The sequence below is a fragment of the Lipotes vexillifer genome, unplaced genomic scaffold, assembly GCF_000442215.2.
Source record: "Lipotes vexillifer unplaced genomic scaffold, Lipotes_vexillifer_v1.1 scaffold49, whole genome shotgun sequence".
Lineage (NCBI taxonomy): Eukaryota > Metazoa > Chordata > Mammalia > Artiodactyla > Lipotidae > Lipotes > Lipotes vexillifer.
In genome coordinates this window covers 3330700-3351219 of record NW_006790551.1, presented here as the reverse complement: position 1 = coordinate 3351219, position 20520 = coordinate 3330700, and the positions used below count along the sequence as shown (strand labels likewise).

General features: G+C 40.6%; 1 protein-coding gene across 2 annotated transcripts in view; it reads right to left on the bottom strand.

The window, feature by feature from the left end:
- DAPP1 (dual adaptor of phosphotyrosine and 3-phosphoinositides 1) overlaps positions 1-18980 on the bottom strand; it is a 59511-nt gene extending 40531 nt beyond the window's left edge. For both annotated transcript variants that reach the window (XM_007463799.1, XM_007463798.1), the window contains exon 1: positions 18873-18980. In XM_007463799.1, coding sequence (XP_007463861.1) covers positions 18873-18973 — 101 coding nt within the window. In that variant the 5' untranslated portion in view covers positions 18974-18980. The remainder of the gene's footprint in view (positions 1-18872) is intronic.
- Positions 18981-20520: the final 1540 nt, after the last annotated feature.

The following is a 20520-nucleotide window of genomic DNA, read 5'->3' as shown; positions in this document are numbered from 1 at the left end:
CGGAGCAACTAAGCCCGTGAGCCACAACTACTGAGCCTGCGCTCTAGAGACCGCGAGCCACAACTACTGAGCCAACGTGCCACAACTACTGAAGCCCGCACGCCTAGAGCCCATGCTCCGCAGCAAGAGAAGCCCCCGCTTGCCGCAACTAGAGAGAGCCCACATGCAGCAACGAAGACCCAATGTAGCCAAAAAAATAATTAAAAAATAAAAATAAAACCCAGAAAACAGAAACACATCAGAAAAGGTAACATATATCCACAGTAGAAAAAGAAATCTACGTAGTTCAAAAGAAAACATAATGAACATAAAGCTACCGCAGTTCTATGGAAATAAGAGCATTCCAGGCACACTGTTGTGCACCTCACTCCTTTTCCTAATGACAGTTTTTTCCCATTCTTTTTAATGAGCTGGTGGAGAGAGTTCAGTGTGGTGATGAGGATTGTGGGCTCTGCAGTCAATCTGCCTGAGTCCCGATCTGGGTGGCACCTCTTATTAGCTGTACCACTGTGGGCAAGTTACCTAACCAATCCGAGTCTCCGTTTTCTCACCTCTAATATAGAATTAGTAACAGTTGTACCTTGTGGGCCAGTTGTAAGTCCTGTTCACATTAACACATATGAAATGGTCAAAACGGGCTTGGCAAACAGCAGGGCTCAAAACACATTAGGAGTTGTCATGAAGCCATTGAGATCCACAAAGCCATAACTTGCGATGTATCTGCTGGGGCGTGATTTTCTTGTTGCTCAAATATAATTGCTTATTACTTTCAACTTACTGCAGATAACAGAAAGCTAGGTCCTGGGGACAGTAGCTGCTGCAAGGGACCCACAGTCCAGGGCAGTGGAGGGGAAGGGGACACAAGCAGTTACACAAATATTGGTAATGTCAGTGAACTAAGTACTGTTAAAGAGATGTGCATGGTGTACAAGGAAGACCCCTGCTCTGGGGGTGAGGGATCCTACTGGGATGTCCCTGTGGCACGATATTTTCACCTGATAATAAAAATTAAACGTAAGACCAAATGTAGAAGGAAGTTTCTACATAGGTCTCCGAGCTATCTGTTTTCTAAATCTGCATTTGCTGATATCTGCTTCTTTAGCACATTTCCTCTTTGGGGCAGAGATGCCTCCGTCCTGTGTTAGAAATGTGCTTGCTAGCGGAAAGCAATGGCAAGGCGAAGCATTTTATAAGAAATCCCATTGACTTATTTACCCATTCATTCGACTAATTCCCAGACATGCTCAAATCTTCACGGAATGAAATTCCTACAAAAGACAATTGGAACCTAAAACTAGTATGTTGTATGTCACTTATACCTCATTTTTTTTTTTTAAAAAAAGAAGGACAATTGGAGGAGCTAAAAGTGAAGCTATCAAAAACGTCAGGTTTGTTTACAGACAAAATTCTAATTCCTTTTGATAAGTGAAATCTCTACGAGGTCACAAGTTCTTAAATACATTTTGCCTTTGTAATTATTTTTTGAATGAACATTTCAGCAAACCATTCAGTTTGAGCCAATAGATTACTTATTTGAAGAAACAAAAATTTTTTCTTTCTTTCTTTTGTTTATTTATTTATAATAAATAAATAAATTTATTTATAAATTTATTTATTTATTTTGGCCGCGCAGTGTGTGGGATCTTAGTTCCCCAACCAGGGATCAAACCCCCGCCCCCTGCATTGGAAGCACAGAGTCTTAACCACTGGACCACCAGGGAAGTCCCTTGAAGCAACAAAATTTGATCAACAAAATTCTAAAATGTAAAGAATTTGGACATTCCTTGGGATTCTTTTCAACAAGATCTGATGTCTGTCTAAAGCATTTACAGAATTCTGATCATTCTAGCTTGGCGGCAGCTTTTACTGAGAACTTTTTTATGGTAATCTTTTAAACAGTAGCTATATATCATAAACACATAAGAAATCCTTGAATATAAAGCAAGAAGGATCACACTTTGCTCTAATTTGGAACATCTCAGGGAGTGTTAATTTCTGGGTGAGAAACATCACTTGGTTGAGTCAACATCACTGTCACAGTTTTCATGGAGTCCTGGGCCTGGGCAAACCTAAGACAGAGGCTGCCAGGCAGCCACCTACGCTTCATGAAGTCTGCAGGGCAATTAGGACCCTCATTCCCCAAACAACTCTTCCACAAATACCTAAACTCCTTGTCTTAATTGAGTTAAGTATCCTTTCCTAGGAACTTCAGATCAGCATATCTTCCAGGGAAGTGACTATAAAGCCAAATAACATTACATACCCTTTGCAGGAATATGTCCATCTTTGGTAAGGATGGTTCAAGACTGTGTACATAAAGAGTGAAAGGTTGAAAATACAGTCTTATTCAGCTGGTAGTTTTCCCACAGTTAACCTTCTCTACCTTCTATCATTTAACTTTATAAATCTTTATCTATTAAGCTCAAATCTGTGCAAGGCATCGTATTAGGCAGGTCAAAGGAAACACAAACCCAGGCCGAGCCTCAAGAAACCATTAATCTAGTCAAGAGGGTAAGACAAGTACTTTGCAAACTACATCCAAGAGAGAGTAAAGTATCCAATGGGGGTTATAGGAAGAAAGATCAAGGCCATTTTTTGAATGACCCAACATCTAAGTAAGCCCTGAAGAATATGTAAGTTATTTTTTAAAGTGTGCATTATTTTTTTCTGATTATAAAGCATATGTAGTAAAAATTAAAATATGTACACATACAGAAGAGAAAATGAAAGTCTTTCACAGAAGAGGAAATATGTATTTCAAATAAACAGTCTCACTATTAATCAGAAAAATGCAAATTAAAACAACAATGCAGTGCTTTTGTAATCCACCAGATCTGCTAAAATTGAAGGATTAGCATTAAGTACTGGAGAACTTGGGGGCCCTGGATATTATCATCTACTGTTGGCAGGTGTTTAAGTTGGAGGGGAACTTAGCACATCTAGTGTAACTGGACATGCACACATGACCAGAGACTCCACTTCTGGTGGCTTATTAGTGAAACACTCACACGTACACAGAAGGAAGTGTGAATTAAGGTGTCTACTGCAGAGCGTTTGTGAGAATAAAAATTAGGAGCCATCCTAAATATCTACCAACAGTGAGATGACAGATAAGTGCAGTGCAGTGAGTGCTCATAGGATGAGATTATGTTAAAAGTTAACCGAAAGAGTTTGAAAAGCCAAGAGCGTTGTTGGTTGCCAAATGCTAAAGGCAGGGGGTTGGGTGCTACCAACACATTGTGAGGGGGCACCAGGAATGATTACCACCCGCTGATGGCTGATGCAGTCCTGAACAACTGAGAATTGTCCCGCTCAGAATGCTAATCACTCCCCCACGGAGAAACATGGAGTGAATATTTGTGTCCGCGCACATCAAAGTTGACAGATCCCAAAACATGTTGTTAGGTTAGAGGAACTGGTGGCAGGTACAGTCTGAAACCACTTCATTTTGAAAAATCTCTCTCCTTCCCTCCAAACAATACAACACATACTGTATATAAAAGCACAAAATAGAAGTCTGATAAAATACACACCAAACTCATAAGTTTGGTCCTTAAAAGAAGGAACCAGGATTGAGGGTGTTGTTAAAGGGGACTTTAGCTCAATCAAATTTTCCTAATTTAGCTTGTTCTAATGAAAAATAAAATAAAATACATGCATATATTAATTGGGTAACTAAAATTTGAAAAAAAGAAAATTGTATGTCTACCTTGATCCAACCTCCAAGGGCCCTGTTAATGTTGGCTTTATTTAATTATTTTACTTAATTTACTTATTCAACTATCGTTTATTGAACACTGGAAATGACCTAGCATTTGCGGGGAGGGAGAGAGAGACTTTTTCTCTATTTAAAGTCTGGTGGGATATGGAGTGACAATCGTTCAGGGAGCTATTCTGTGCAAAGGGAATAACAGGAACAAAGGCCAAGAAGCAAGAGAATGCCAGGTATGTACAGGGTCAGAGCCCTGCATCGTGGGGTGAGTAATTCAGGTGAGTGCCAAAGGGCAGTAGTCAGGCATGGTGAGACGAAGCTTGGGGGAGACTGATGCTGTTTTATACCGGGCCCTGGATGCTGACAGTTCCTTGGCTGATGTCTACAGGGCTTTTTATGGATTAATACGCATATACAATAGCTCATTACATAGAGTCCTAATTGCACGGGACTAAAGTTCCTGTAACTGGGACTGTGTTTAACATTTTTTTATTTTGTTCTTCTGATTATTAGATGGAAGAGTCCAATTTTAAGGGGCTTGAAACTTACAAAATTTGGAAGTCTCTATATGAAAATTAATATAAAATTACCAAAACAAGAAAAGAATAATTATTTAGAATGAGAAATCACAATAGATTACAACTTTTATAAGCTGACATCAACAAAATGAAAAGGCAACCTACTGAATGGGAATAAATATTTGCAAATCATATATCTGATAATGGGTTAATATTCTAAATAGATAAAGAGCTCATACAGCTCAATAGCAAAAAAACAAATAATCCAAAGCAATCCGATTTAAAAATGGGCAGAAGATCTGAATGGACATTTTCCAAAGCAGACACACAGATGGCCAACAGATGTATGGAAAGATGCTCAACATCACTAATCATTGGGGAAATGCAAATGAAAACCACAGTGAGCTACCACCTCGCACCTGTTACAGTGGCCATCGTCAAACAGACAAGAACTAGCAAGTGTTGGTGTGGATGTGGAGAAAATGTTGGTGGGCATGTAAATTGGTGCAACCACTATAGAAAACAGTAGGGGGGTTCTCAAAAAATTTAAAATAGAGCTACTATATTGACCCAGCAATACCACTCCCGGGTATTTATCTGAGGAAAATTAAAACACTAATTAGAAAAGATATATGCACCCCGATATTCATTCCAGCATTGTTTACAATAGCTAAGACATGGAAACAACTAAATGTCCATTGATGGATGAATGGATAAGGAAAATGTTATATATATATATATATATATATATATATATATATATATGTATATATTCAGCCATAAAAAGAGTGAAATCTGGCCATTTTTGACAACATGGGTGGACCTTGAGTGCATTATGCTAAATGAAATGTCAGACAGAAAAAGATAGATACAGTATGATCTCACTTATATGAGAAATCCAGAAAACAAAACAACCAACCAAACTAAACTAAACTAAAACAGACTCAGAGATACAGAAAACAAATGTATAGTTGCCATAAGGGAGGGGGTTGTGTGTGAACTATGTATAGGAGATTAAGGGGTACTAACGGCCAGATATAAAATAAATAAGCCACAGGGATGCAATATATGGCATAAAGAATATGGTCAATAATATTGTAATAGCTTTGTAGGGCACAGATGGTTACTAGACTTAGCATGGCAATCATTTCATAATGTACACAAATGTCAAGTCACTATGTAGTACACCTGAAACTAACATAATATTGTATGTCAACTATATTTTGATTAAAAAAAGAATAAAAATTCACCAAGCTTTAACTATGAAAAGATAATAAATAAGTAAAAATAAAACAACAAAAAACAAATGAAAAACCAAGTTCATGGATATAGAGAACAGATTTCTGGTTGCCAGAGGTGGGGGAGGAAGGGATAGTGAGATGGGTAAAGGGTACCAAAAGGTACAAATTTCCAGTTATAAAATGACTAAGTCATGGGGATGTAATGTACAGCTTGGTAACTACAGTTAATAATACTGTATTGCTTATTTGAAAGTTGCTAGAAAAGTGGATCTTGAAAGCTCTCATCACAGGAAAAAAAAAGTTTTGTTAACCATGTGTGGTGATGGATGTTAACTGGACTGATTGCAGTGATCATTTTGCTATATATACATTATCAAATCATTATATTTATTTTACTCCTGAAACGAATATAATGTTAAAGGTCAATTATATCACAAATTAAAAAAATAAAAATAAAAAACTGACAAATATCACAAACATTTCAAAACTGAGAAAACAACTTATATTCATTAATTAAGTGTTTACATACCCCTATACCTTTTTTTCTCTATACTTTTGGCTATGTCATCTCTGGTTATTTCTTCATCTAACAACAATTGTATACTACAATTTTCTATATAGAGGATAGAATAAGAATTCAGTCTTTTACCTATAATGCTTTTTAAAATTATTGATAGCATAGAAAAGTTATTTTCAACTTCACGATGTGATATTGCTAATGAAGTTTTTAGGACCGTTGGAAAATTTGAGAACCTCTATCAAACTTCTTTCATAAATGAGCTGTAAGATTTCAGGGTGTTTAAAATTGTAATGTTCAGGGACTAATCTTAAATACCCTTTGAGTTGACTACATTTATTTTAACTACATCCCTAGGGTCTGTGCAAGGCAGAGGACCTGAAGCTGAAGCTTCATTGGCTTCACTCTCTCACTTCTGGTGATTATAAAAGCCATGTCTGCTTTTTATTTTTTTAAAAATTAAATAATTAAAAATGTTTACCTTAGTAAATAAAAACCACATATAATCCCTCATCGCAGAGAAAATCACAACCAGCAGCTTGGTTTATATTTCTAAATTTTGTACAAAGTCTAAACCCTAATAAGACCCTTATTCAACCTTTGTTTACATATTACTAATGATGCGGAACTCACTACTTGTATAGGCAAACCCATTCCATACTTCCATGACTGATGGCCAGAAAACTCTTGCCTATATATCAAATTACCATTTCTTGCTGTACGGCTTTCAGTAGATGGTCTCAGAGCTACTTCTTGGAGTTATATAGATGATACTTATACAAATAGTTAGAAGCATTTAGAATGTTCTCTCTTTTGCTTCCATCGTCTTCAACTTCTCCTTTTACAATAGATTTTCAGTCCCTTGATCACCCAGAGAACTTATCTCCTCTGAATACCTTCTAAATTTTCAAAATCTATCTTCAAGGTAAGATCTGACGTGCAAAACAAAGCCCCACAGGATCTCACCGTTCTGGCTGCCAGGCATGCTGTAAGGCAACCCAAGATTGCATTGTTTCTTGACAGTTGCGTAATGCTGCTGATTCACGCTAGACCTGCTGTTGATTAAAACCCCCAAGCAACTCATCTTCCTCTGCGGCTCTGCCACTTCTCCCACAGCTGCATTAGAAAGATGATGTTCTTGGAATTAAGTGCAATAAGAAACCTTTTTGCTCCTGGGAACTGCCAAGCGAAAAGGAATGCTAATAAGCAGCTAATTTGGGTCACAAACACCCATGCAGTATCAGTGAAAATTTTGCAAGATGAGAGCTGGCCTTTGTCTCCACTCTTTTCCTTAGCGATGAGTCCTTTTGCTCCAATGACTTCTGACGCATTCGCTATGTGACACCACACGAGTAGCAACCTCTGTCTTTCTCATCTGCCAAGGTGACTAATAATAACACCTGGTAGGAAAACTCTCTTATTTTCATGTTGGAACACTGACTTCTTTAATAAACTTCTTATATGAGTCTTTAACTTTTGCAGAAGAGAACAAGGTAAAAACTTTGCTTTTTATACAACATATTATGAATATGCTGGACACTGTGCTGCGTGCTGGGAATACGACTTCTCTGCTGTTTGGGATAGGGTTCAGTCTCCTGAAACTTAAAAAAAAAAAAAAAAAAAAGCCTTTTTGTCTCTTTTTCTCTGAAGAAGTAAAAAAGAGCAAGAAATTACTCTTTATAACAGCACTTTCGAAGCAATGTTGTATTTTCCTTTTCCCCCAAGGTCCACACATCGTCATAAATATGTCTCAAGGCTAATAGTCAGCAGAGGCTCATCAAGCTTCCAAAGAATATTTGTACTGGGTTTATGAGATTATCAAACCCACAGCTGGCCTTGAAGGAAACAGTGGCATTATCCCTCCCATGATACAGTTACAAATCAGGAAACACCCACTTACTAAAGAATTTTCATAGCTGCCTCTCAGTAAGATACAGGAAATAAGATCAACCACAGAGAAGGCAGCCGGGCTTGATCCAGAAAGCTGGTCCTCAGTTCTGCCTCTTCTCTCATTCCCATGCCCTTTGTGTTAGAACCTTCTGGGAAATTGCCCCGGCCTATTGGAGCCTTCACAGTTTCTTATCCCAATCGGTTTCATTGTCTTAATTTGCTGATACAAGTTTATATCTCATTCTGCTCTGTCCTTTAAAGGAGAAGCTTTCAAACTTTTCGAATTGGCCCATAGTATAAAATGCATTTTGCCTCCCTCTCTTTTGCCTCTCTCTCTCTCTCTCTCTCCACACACACACACACACACACACACACACACACACACACTTACATTATAAATGTACAAAAAAACCCAAAAAGTGTTATAGGAAACAACACTATTCTTCTAAACACTATTTACTATATTCTTTTCTATTGCTTTTTAACAAATATTGATTGTGACCCACTAAATTAACTTTAAGAACACTCTTGGGTTGTACCTGGTGTTTGAAAAACAATGCGAAGCCTTTCCACTCAATACCCTGAGATTTTGTTAGGAATTCACATTTGCAGGCCTCCTAGACCTGCTGAATTATAATCTGTTTTTATCAAGAGCCCCACGTGATTGCTATGCAGTTTAGCATTTGAGAAGCATGGAGCTGAAGAACTCTTGGTCCTAAAAACTTTAACTCATTTCAATAACCTTGATGGTTTGAGTGTACAGAGTGTGGTATCTAAAAGCGGAACAAAGAGAGCAAAGAATGTACTAAGGAGCTTTACAGTACTTAGGAAATAAGTACTTAGAGGAAAAGAGAAGGATCTGTGGCAAATTTCATCAAAAAATCCCCAAATAGCTGCCATCTTAGTGATGGGGGCAGTAAATGGTATAGAAGGAGGAGCCCGTGAGGGGATGAAATGACCAGGGAAAACTTCATGGAGGAAGAATACCATGAGTTGGAAATTGAAGAATAGATATAGAATTCATCAAGTGTGAGAGAAAAAAACATTCCAACCGGAGCAGTAGCATAAGCAAAGGCACTGAGGTTGACATATGCATGGTGTATACAGGAAACACAATGCCTACCTGGAACAGAGGGTCTATGTTGAGGAGTAATGCAAAACAAGACTGGAAGAACAAGTGGGCACAGAAATCAGTCTTGCATGTTAAAACATGAGCCATACATCCGTTTACATTACATACATCTTGGGGAGAAAATTTCTTAGTAACCCATGTTTACAGATTATTCATATATTTAATGACATATTTTTCCCCTTCCTGGAAAAGAGAAGTGACATAGAACCTAGATTCTGTCCCTTCAGGCTTATAAAGAGGACATACATTTCAACCCAAAGCAATAATAGAAATTCCTAATTGTGTAAAAAGAGCTAACAGGCGTTGGAGTTGAACAGCCAACGAAAGCGCTCTTCTTTGGAGAATTTTCATTTTCTTTTCATTTTCAAACTTATTCTCACTTTTGAATGATACTGACACACTTTCTGAACTCTCTAGACCAAAGATGGCAAATGTATAACCTATGATGCCATGGATAACAGAGCTTTTCTTAAGGCCATGGACAACATAGCTCATTGATCTGTCTTCTTGCTTGCTAGGTCTGTGCTTGGCCTCAGAATCCTGCTAACACAATGATGATAGAATAAAAAATGAATCTATCAGGCAATCTCAATATAAGCAATTTTAACTTGGGCTCATGTGTCCTCAGCACTTGAGTCACTCCATGGGATTTGCTTGACTGCTGCTTGCCTTTGTGTACATTTGTTCACAGTGTTGGTGCTAGACACTTTGACTTCATGAAAACATGAAGCCCTTGACGCTTTAAGCCATCAGAAATCATGGATTAAGGAAAAGGAAATGTCTTATTTAGCTCAAAAACTATCAGTGTGGCAATTTGTATTATAGTCAGGCCGTGGTGTATATTATGTGACAACGTGGTGTTGACCACACATAAACATGTTAAGTCCCCTGTTCACAAATGTGGGCTTACCTTTCCATTGATCACAGCAAACGGACCCTGACCAAGGAGAGAACCAAGGAGAGGCTTTGCAAAAAGTTTGAAAGTTCTATGTATCGTAGTGTGATACATAGGGGAGGCTGAAGAAAGACCATCATCTTTCCAATCAGGAGGTTTCCGTGATGCAACCAGCTTGTCTGAGGCTTTCCACATTACCATGCTAAATGTCCACATTTACAAATGCTAATAGCAGAGCTAAATAGTGAGGCCAGCTGCCCCAGGCTTTAGGAAGCATACCTGAGTGATGACGGAGGCAGAGTATGTGAGTATTTGGTCAAACAATGAACTAAAGGTGGGGCCCCAAGTGTTTTTTTGCGGGAGTCAAGGCTCAGCTACAGGGAAACAAGACTGAAGGGGTATGATAATTCTGTGGGAGTTGGAAACCAGGATAAACTTGTCCTTGAAGGAGCCTGATGAATGAGGCAAGGAGTTCTGAGAGATGGAAACACAGAAAGAGAGAGACTCAGAGATCCAGAGACACAGATGGGCACAAGGAGTGAGAGATACATAAGTCAAAAGCTGTAGAAAGAGAGATATACAGACCTAGAGACAAGAGAAAGGCACAGCAGCTCATGTAGATAGCCAGAGGCATCTAGGGACAGTGACCTAGGGAACACAAATAGAGACCCAATCTGAGTGGTCCAGAGACAGAGGCAGAGAAACCAAAGTGAGAGAAAGATACAGACCCACAGAACATGACATGGGTCAATGCACCCAGGGCTGTCAGAGACATGAGAGACCCGAGGGCAGAGTCACGGATGGGGAGATGGGGGGTGGGAGGCAAATTGTGTCTCATTCCAGCAGAGGTCCTGTCCAGTCCCCAGGTCAGCCTGCACAGTACACAAATGGCTGTAAAACCAAAAGAGCATCATTGCTCCTCCAGGGGTTGGGGCTCAGGGAATGTTTGATTTGGACTGGGAGTCAAAGCTCAGAGACTGACTAGAAAAACTATTTCATGGATAAGAGCTTGGAGGGGACTTCAATGCCTGGGCAGAGATCCAAAACCAGAGGCTCTCTCAGGAGGGCTCATCTCGGAGTGGAATCAAGCTTGACTCTGCACTTACTGTGGTTACTCTTGCATCCTATATACATCATAAAATGCTGCTTCAGGGTAATTGTCTTTGGACTGTAGTTGCCATTAACAACCTACCATTGTGGGTTGGGACAGGAGACAGAGAAGGTCACTTTCAGGAAGCTATAACTCTAGGAAAAAGTCCCATACTTTGGAGGATGTAAAAAAAAGATCTTTGTTTCATTAGTTATCTCCTGTCTATTCCATTGTTCAGATGCTGCCTCTAACCAATGTCAATTTGTCCCAGCAGTAAAAACTTTTGTTAAGAGGACTGAGTGAGCCTGAGGGTAATAAATACAATTACATCACCAGTGTTGGTGTGGTGGGCTGAAGTCAGGGACCTTGAGTTCTGGTCTTGGCTTTGACCCAACTTGGGACAATTCAGATATTTAGACACCTGCTCTTTGTCAAGTGCTGAGCTTGGATGGAACAGACAAATACGAGTAACCTACTGCCCTGCCCCTAAGGAGATCACTGTCAAAAGAGTGTACTGTGCTCAGCCTAGATCAGGTGGCCAAACCTCTTAGGGCTTTAGGACTGACATCTAGAAACTGATTCTAAGATTATGTAGAGAATTAACCCAAAGTACAGATTCAACTGGTGGGGAGTCAGAATCGTACGAGCAATCACATGAGACCCAGGCAACTTTAGAGATTTACAATGAGAAAGCAAACAATGGATGAATTACAAGAATTTCGTGCCATTAAGATTTTCAAAACTTCTTTGATGCCATTTTGAAAAACTATACAAAAGCAGAACTCATTCTTATTTGGAGGTGAATCACTTATGTTTTTAGCTCAGTAGAATTACTGGCTTCCACTCCTGTTCCTTCCTTACTATTCCCAGGTCCTCACTCTAGTTTCTTATACACCAGTCTGTAAACTCTCTCACTCATTAGTTTTATTGTCTCTGGACTCATTACTATTGATCATGCTCAACTACCAGATTAATCTACCTTAAAAAAAAAACCCACGATGACCTTGTAGTTCCACGTTCCTATAAACATTCAATGATTACATATTGTCAAATGATGTTTGACCAAAGTCCAAACTCAATCTATTTAAGGTCTTCTGGAATTTGCATCAATCTAAGTATTCAAATTTTAATACAGGGAAACAAGATAGCCTGGGAAAGACCAGACCCAGAACCTGCTTTGAGAACGAACAAGAAGCAGGTGATGAAAATGTATGCTACCAGAAAGTGAGAGCAAAATTATATGCATGGTACGAGCGCAATTCAATCTACATGCACGTGCGTGCGTGTGTGTGTGTGTATGTGTTTACAGAAAAATATTTTTTAAAGACTGGAGAGAAGTTGAGCAATATGTCATTTTGGGTGGTGGTACAGGGCTGACATTTTTCGTGCTTTTCTTTATTCACCAAATTTTCAATAATTAATACGTTTTATTTTAAAGTGTTTATTATAAATAATTCCAAATATACAAGAAAGTAGAAAACTGAGTATAAATAATACCCACATTTAAATAATACCCATATTTTAGGTGGAATAATTTCTAACTTTTTGCCAGATTTCCTTCATATATTTTTGGATGAAAGTTTTAAAAGTAAGTTACAGATTTCATAGCACTTTAATCTTAAGTAATTCAGCATGTGTCTCTAAAAAGCAACATTCTCTTATATAACTATACTTTTACCAAAACAAATTAAGTTGTTGCCTTGAGGCTTTTATTTTTGCGGTACGCGGGGGGCCTCTCACTGTTGTGGCTTCTCCCGTTGCAGAGCACAGGCTCCGGACGCGCAGGCTCAGCGGCCATGGCTCACGGGCCCAGCCGCTCCGCGGCATGTGGGATCTTCCCGGACCGGGGGACGAACCCGTTTCCCTTGCATCGGCAGGCGGACTCTCAACCACTGCGCCACCAGGGAAGCCCAAAATTTAAATATTTTTGAGCAAAGAAAGTCTAACAACAGATAACAGGAGCAGGCACTAGTAGTTGGGGAAGCAGGACCACAGGGAATCTGTAGGTGACCGAGTGACAGCCAAGACTTTGCTACGTGGGCTGTGGTTGGGTTCAGACAGGTCCACCTCAGGGAGGAGTAGCCAGAGCATGGGGGCTCAGACTAGGAATTTATCCTAGTTGACAGGATCATTGAGAGGAGTTGGTGGGAGCAAGAAATTAACCCAGGCTTAAAAAAAAAAAAACAGGCTAAGTGTATGGTTATGACACTAGAAACTGGAAGAGGAAAGCCAGGTGGAAGCTTTCTCATAGAATGTAGCTGAAGGTGGGCACTCTGAGAGGTAAAGGCCAGAGCAAGACTGAACGATGAGTAACTGCTGGGTCCCAGGGACTGGGAGGGTCTGAGTCCATGTGGACACTTTTTATTTTCTGAATATTCATATGTTTTGCCACTTTTACTGCTTTATTCATGCCATTTTCTCTTTAGAAAATGTCTTCTTCTCTGCCTTCAACTGACAAAAAATCCTACGGGTTCCAAGGCCATCTTCTGCACATCCAATGTTCTCCTACTTTCTTGCCATCTGCTGTGTTCTTTATGTAGACACTGCAATGACCCTCGGTCCCTCTATCCTGCATTCTAACTCCACCCACTCGTGCATTCTCTGTCCTCTGCACTGTAAACTCCTTGAGGGGACAGCCACTTCTTCTTACTGTCAGTAACTCCCATACTGCCTTGCATAATGTCATCATTCAACAGATGGGTCTATGAATAAATGGAAAAGAGAATGAATGAAACAAAGTGACCCCACTTGATGTGGAGAACGTGTGTGGCCAGATTTCCACATGTAAGTAGAAGGAAGTCACCGTTACCCATAAAGGAACAGAAACACAACAACTGAAGAGGAAATTCGCTTGAGTCCAAGCAAGATCAAACTGTACACTAGTTACATACTCTCGCTCAGCCACAAGAGAACCACCTTCCATTTTTAGAGTCCAAGATTACGGAATTGTGCCCAGAAGAGGAACAAGCTTTTTTGCTCTACTTGGTATCAGCTCTGTAAACAGCTTCCTTTAAAGCTTTGAATTTACTATGCTTTTCTTAGCCTATTCGATTTGCCTAGCCCCGAAGAAAGGAATCTACACACAATTCAAAAAAGTTCTGATGAATTAGGATATTGATCTGGCTTTGTATGCATGTCTGTTATGTGAAGAATGTGAAAGAATAATGTCTTTTAGTAAAAAAATATGTTGGTGGTAGTAATCACAGAACTACTTTTTCTCTCAGTTCTCACTAGCACTAACAGTGCTGATATAATAAGCAGGAAGTTGTGTTAGTGGAGAAGCATGTGGGCTCTGGGGCCAGACTCCTGGATTTGAAGGTTTATGAGAGTGTCATCTTGAGCATGTGATAAAAGCTGTCCTTCATTTTTCCCATTTGTGAGCAGAAATGTCACTAGTGGTAGTAACTACCTGGCAGCGATGTGTGAATTTAATAAGTCATACAAGCAAAAGGCTTAAAATAGTGCCTGGCACATGGTGAGCGTCCAACCCTTACTAAATTGCCGTTCTTAGAAGGTGTACCTTCTTCCATAGGTGGAGAGAGAGTCAGCTCTGGAGTACGCGCCTAGGCACTCTCAGGGCACCACCTATGAGGTCTGTGACCTGGACTGTTCACTTGACTGATCCGAAGTCACCTTCTGCATCTATAAGATGAGTATAATCATACTGTATTGATGGTGTTATTGTGAAGGCCAAACTCTGTGAATGACCTGGTGCCGGCCAATGACCCTCACAACAGGAGGGCAACCTGGTTTGGTGGAATAAGCATGGCCTTGGGACCCAGATTCTCTGGGACTCCAGGCAGCTTGATTTCTCTGCTAATGAGTCTCCTCATGTGTAAAGCTGGAACGTAGATACCTTTTGAAGGTCAGAGCTCCTTTATGCAAAATGTCTGCCTCTTCATAAGAACTCGCTTTGGTTATTGTTACTTATTCCCTGGGTCGTCAGCAAACCACCATGTGAGGTCCAGTTCCTAGCAGGGTACACGTTTTGGTGTAGACTGTGAACCAAGCATGGTTTTACGTTTTTAAGTGGTTAGGGAAAAAAAAGAAGAAGAATATTTTATGACTTGTGACAATTGTATGAAATTCGAATTTCAGTGTCCTTAAATAATATTTTGTTTGAACACCATCACAGTCATCTGTTTCTGTGTTATCTATGGCTGTTTTTGCATGGCAATGACAGATGTGAGTAGCTGAAGCAGAAATCATAAAGCCTGCAAAGCCTAAAGTATTTATTACCTGGCTTCTGACAAAAAAGTTTGCTGATCCCTGATCTGCTCTAACCTTCTCTTATATGGGAAGCAGCAGAGAAATTAGAGAGTTTTTAATTAATTTACTTAAATATCCAGAGTTTCGAATCTACTTTCTTGACTCTGACAGCACAGCCAAACACAGACACTTCCTTATAAAATTTGAGATGGGAAAATATATAAAAAAGGGAACATTTATTATATTTCTTGCTTGAAGGAATATGTCTGAGTAGATAATTTGAATATTTAAAGATATGCTAAAATATTTTTATTTCACAGTATCCCTTTTGTGTCTGTAGTTATATAGTTTGTAGTTACATACCAAACTACATTGTTTTGTAGGAACCTTTGTTATAATCAAAGAATTGCTGGAATCATAAATTGTTAACTGATTAGCAGTTCTATCCTAGTTTGTTCCTTAGGTGGTGCCTCAAATATTCACTATTTGTTTCACAGCCCCGTCGCTTCATTTTGGAAGCCACACACAGCCTGCCCTCTGTTCCCAGTACAGCTCCTGCTTCTCATGGACGGTTCTCCACAGCCTTTGCCCCTCCCTCCCCCATCCCATTCGGCCAACGTGTAAGTGAAGCTGAGCAACCATTGCAAATTGTGTTATTTCCCCTTTGCTTCTGGATGCATTAATATGTTTAGGATGAAGGAAAATAAGTGTTTTTAGACTGATACTCTGCAAGTGAGACACAGAAATGCATCTGAGTTGCTTGATTTAGGTACTTTAGAAAGAATGTCTTCTGAGCAAGTCGTGTGTGTCCTAGAAAGGCAGGGGATGGATTTGCTACAATGCAGGGTTTAATTTGTAGAGCTTACAGATGCCAGAACCTGAAGAAAAATGGGACCAAAGAACAAAGATGTATGCCATCTCTTTAATTTAACCACCACCTTGTCTGTCTATATCTATCAAAAATACAAATGTAAGAACCTACCTGACTACTCAGATAACCTATTAAAAATGATTTCAAAACGAAGGCATTAAAACCAGCCACTTTTTATCTTTCAACTGCTTTAAATCATTTTGTTTTTAAGGAGCATTTAAAAAACTGAATTAATTAGAAGTTTGGGGGTAGATTATACCTAACCAGTAGCCTAGAGGTTCAAAGAAGAATTTATTCTTCTTTTTTGATTTCATTCAGAATTCTGCCAGAGGCAAGAGGTCATTTTCGAGTTTGCTCAGATCTTATGACTTATGAGAGGTATATCAGGATTGTCCTAGAGGCACAAGTACTAACTCAAGCCCATTATTAAATTCTCAGGAATTTTGTAATCTTGTTGTTAAACCCTTGGCAGCTTGAAAATGCCTGTGATTGGAGTATTTATACCGGGGAAACAGGTAGACTCTTGAATCAGGGCTATCCCTCACCCAGGTGGTTTATTAACACACCACTGAGTATATAAAAAAAAAAATGCTTCTGAGGTTTCTTATTGGGGGGATGAAAATGTTCTAAAATTGATTTATGGTGATGGTTGTACCACTCTCTTTAAAGGCACTACAGGTTACTGAATTGTACACTGGAAATGAGTGAGCTCTATGATCTCTAAAATATACCTCAATAAAATTGTTAAACAAAATGCTCCCAAACCCACAGACGAAATGTCAACGTTTATTAATGGCTTTAAGATTCAGGTACATATCCAACAAATAAGGGCACATTTACTCAGTGCTTCTGTTGGATTTCTATTCTATGCAGTGATTCTCAACCTTGGTCTTGCTCTGAAATCACTTGGAAAGTTTAAAAAGAAAACGCTCACCCCCAAGATACTGATGTCATTTGTCTGGTGTGTGGCCTGGGCAGGAATTTTTAAAAACTCCTTGGGTAATTCTAGTGCACAGCCAAGGTTAAGAACTGCAACCATAGAGCAATTTCCCTAGACCACTGTAACTTGTCTGTTGTTACAGAAACCGTCTTCCAATGTTTAAGATATTTCCAGACTTTCTGAAATAGTGAAATATGGATATAAAAGCACATTTTTGGGGTGTTTCTGGGTTGTGTTGAATGTCCATCTCTGCACACGGAGGGAAGACACCGTTCTGTTTCCTAGTGGGTTTTACCTAAGGTTGCTTCCTGCTACGGGCACTAAGGTGGGGAGAAGAGACAGTGTTTAGCTCATCTTTGTCATCCAAATGAGTGCCAAGGGTACTCAAGCACAGAGCCTAGGCTCAAAGATTGTTGAATTAAAGGACCAGAGTGGAATACTTCCTTTGTCTCTCTTCTCCACTGTGGCTTCCTACCGATCGTGGGCTGGGAATCCATATAACCAAACACATAAAGAATGATAGTTTAATAACTTCATACGGATCTAAGTGAGAGCCCAGGGTCCAGCTTTAGTGCCTGGACTTTGTGACACCCATTTTGGATGCTCAGGGAACATTTTACCTCTGCAGTTTGGGGATTTGGTCTAGAAGGCTAGAGGTGTCCTGGAGCTCTGACTCCCCATAAGGGGAGTTTACTTTACTGAAAAGTCTAGCTGTTACGTTTGATTTACCTTATGAAGGTAAAGTTCAATTCTGAGACCTCAAGTTTAAAATCTAAAGACAGGACTTATTGAGAACGCTTACAACACCCCAAAATACAATCTCTGCAGTCTTGACGCAGAGAGATTTCATCCCTACTTTAGTTTTTCTCTGGTTAAGGACATAGACTTGGCAGATTGGAATCCTGACTTGTAACTGATGTGTGACCGCAGGCAAGTTATTCAATCCCTTTGGTGCTTGTTTTCTTCCTTTGTAAGATGGAGATGATCACAGCTCTTGAGTGTTTGTGAAGATTAGAGCTATTTAGTGAGACAGCAGGTGCAGGTCTCGCCTCTTGGGAATCACAGGTGTCAAAATCAGCCTCACCAGGCTATTCCCGGTGCTTCAGGGGAAAGGAGCAGTTTCTGTAGGAAATCCCCTACGCCTCTCTTGTGTAACATTTGCTTCTTTTATTAAGTATCCTGATGAGTTGTCTCATCTGGTCCCTTCTTAAAGACAGGACTACAGTGCCTCTTCCTACCTAAATGTGTAACCTGCCTGGGGCAGAGTGTTTATCCTCTTCCTGACTTGTTAGTACTTAAAAGGCTCAAAGCTGCCCTTACAGACATGCATGCATACAAGAGCTCACAAATGCAGTGTCAGGAGAAAGAAACACAAATGGGACACTGCTGCAGACACTTCCTCGTTCGTTCTCTTTTGAAAAAGTCCCTCTCCCTTACTGTAGGGTCTAGGCTTTCTGTTTATCTCACCAGCAGCACAGCCCTCTTACTGTCAGTAGCTTGGAGCTCAGAACTTTTTATAGCACATTTATTCGTAGACCAGATCAATAACAAGGAAACCCAGCAACAAATGCGACTACAGCCCAATTCTGTCCCTAATCTCAAAGAACGTCCAGCATTTGATTTTTTGGTCCCACTTTCTCCACCTACTTGTTTTCACATCTGGAAAGGTAATCCATACTTTCACAATGGAATTGGGCCCCCACAGACACAGATGAGTAAAGTGGAAAGGATAGAAGATAGGGGTGTCAGAGAGAAAGAGTGCTAAAGAGAATCATTCATCAAGATGAGCATTTGAGTAGGGGTGAGGAGTTAAGGTTCACCCAATAAGCGCCTGGAAAAGGGGACCTGCCCACTTACCCCAAGTCCTGGAGCAGCTCAGCTTCTCCGTCCGACGTGCTCCACAGATCTGAAGGATCCTGGATGCTCATTTTCCCTTCTAGAGATTCTGCTCTGCCCATTCGCACCCCTCGCGTCTGCTAAGCCCCTGCGAGGTGCTCTGGGTAAGAGGCAGAGAGAGACACGTTCTGCTGCCCCTCACACCCTCCCCTCCCCGCTGAGAGAGAAGCCAGCTGTAGCTGAGCCTCCAACCAGCAAGGAAGTGAAACCTGCTTACTCCTCCCACTGACACTCCCCACTCTGGCGCCTAGGTGCTGGCAGGAGTGCTGCCTCCGTCAGGAAACATGCAAAGCTAGGTAGCACCTCTGAGGACACCCACACCGCATCATGCCACACGCAGTTTCTGGCAAAGGAAATAAAGATCAAACTGCTCCAACTGAGAGTGACTCTTAATTCCAACTCTCTTCGTGAGGCCAAACCATAGTTTTTCCTTAGTGCTATTTGCCTCTGGTTTGTCCAGGATGCACTCCATCACCTACATCTTCTGTCTCACACACAAACATGAGGAACGTCGAGGAAGCTTCTGGATCTGGAACATCTTTCAAAGGGGTAAAGAAATCAGACTCAAACCACTAGCTTCCATCAGGAAGTCTGGTTTTTAGCACTTTCTCAATATTTCTGCTTCAGTCACCTAAGCTTTCCAGCATACCCTTGACGTTCAGGTTGAGCACGATTCAGAGACAATTATCGTTACTCCGTGGAAGAAGTTGGCTGAGAAGAAGGTAGGAAAAGCTGCAGGGGGGCCAGCCGGGTGCCCAGCCAACAGGGCAGGTTAGAACTCCTGGAGTCTTGGAGTTCCACTTCCTTCCCTGGGCTTACTCACAGCTGGTATTGCTCTGGGTCCAGACTCATGTGTAGAGAATGCCAGCTGCCTAAAAGTCCAGAAGGGAAACTGTCATCACTCTGAAAGCTGCGGAATTGGACAAAGTACCGTAATGAATGAACAAAGAATATATGTCGCTTCCTGTGTTCTCTGGGTATGTAACCTGCAGGAGAGAGTGTGCTTCTCTCTCTCGCCTGTTCTCTCTCCATCTCTCCCTCTTGTCACACCTGACTCACTCAGGGTTCACCTGGGTGCTCTATAACCCACGTCTCCCAGTGCATCTGAGGACCAGCAGGGTCCCCAGAAGCTTGTTAGAATGCAGAATTTGGATTCATCCCAGCACCTCTGAACCAGTATTTGCATTTAAACAAGATCCCCAAGTTGACTCCTGTGCAAGTTAAAGTTTGAGGAGACTGCTTTATAGGAAACCAAGATCGCAGAGCTGTTCCAAGAGGAGAAGCTGGTCGGCACCTGGCATTATTCCAGCTTTTCTTACAGTCCTTCCCTATGATCTGTTTGTCAGTGATGTGTGAGACCCTGGCTTACTCTGACTGCCAGGGAGAGATTCCTGAGTGGAGACTGAGCTCTGATAACACACGGGAATGATGGTACATCAACATTTAAAATTCTCTTGGCTACAGTTTGTTTGGAGAGAAGCACAGTGTCCACTTGCAGCAGAGGCCAGTCCTGGCCAGGGAGGTGCTGAATGTGAACACAGCAGAGATAGGGGGAGAGCCGGGCAGAGTTCTTGTTCCCTTTCGACAACTCTTTGTTCAGGGTTTTAGT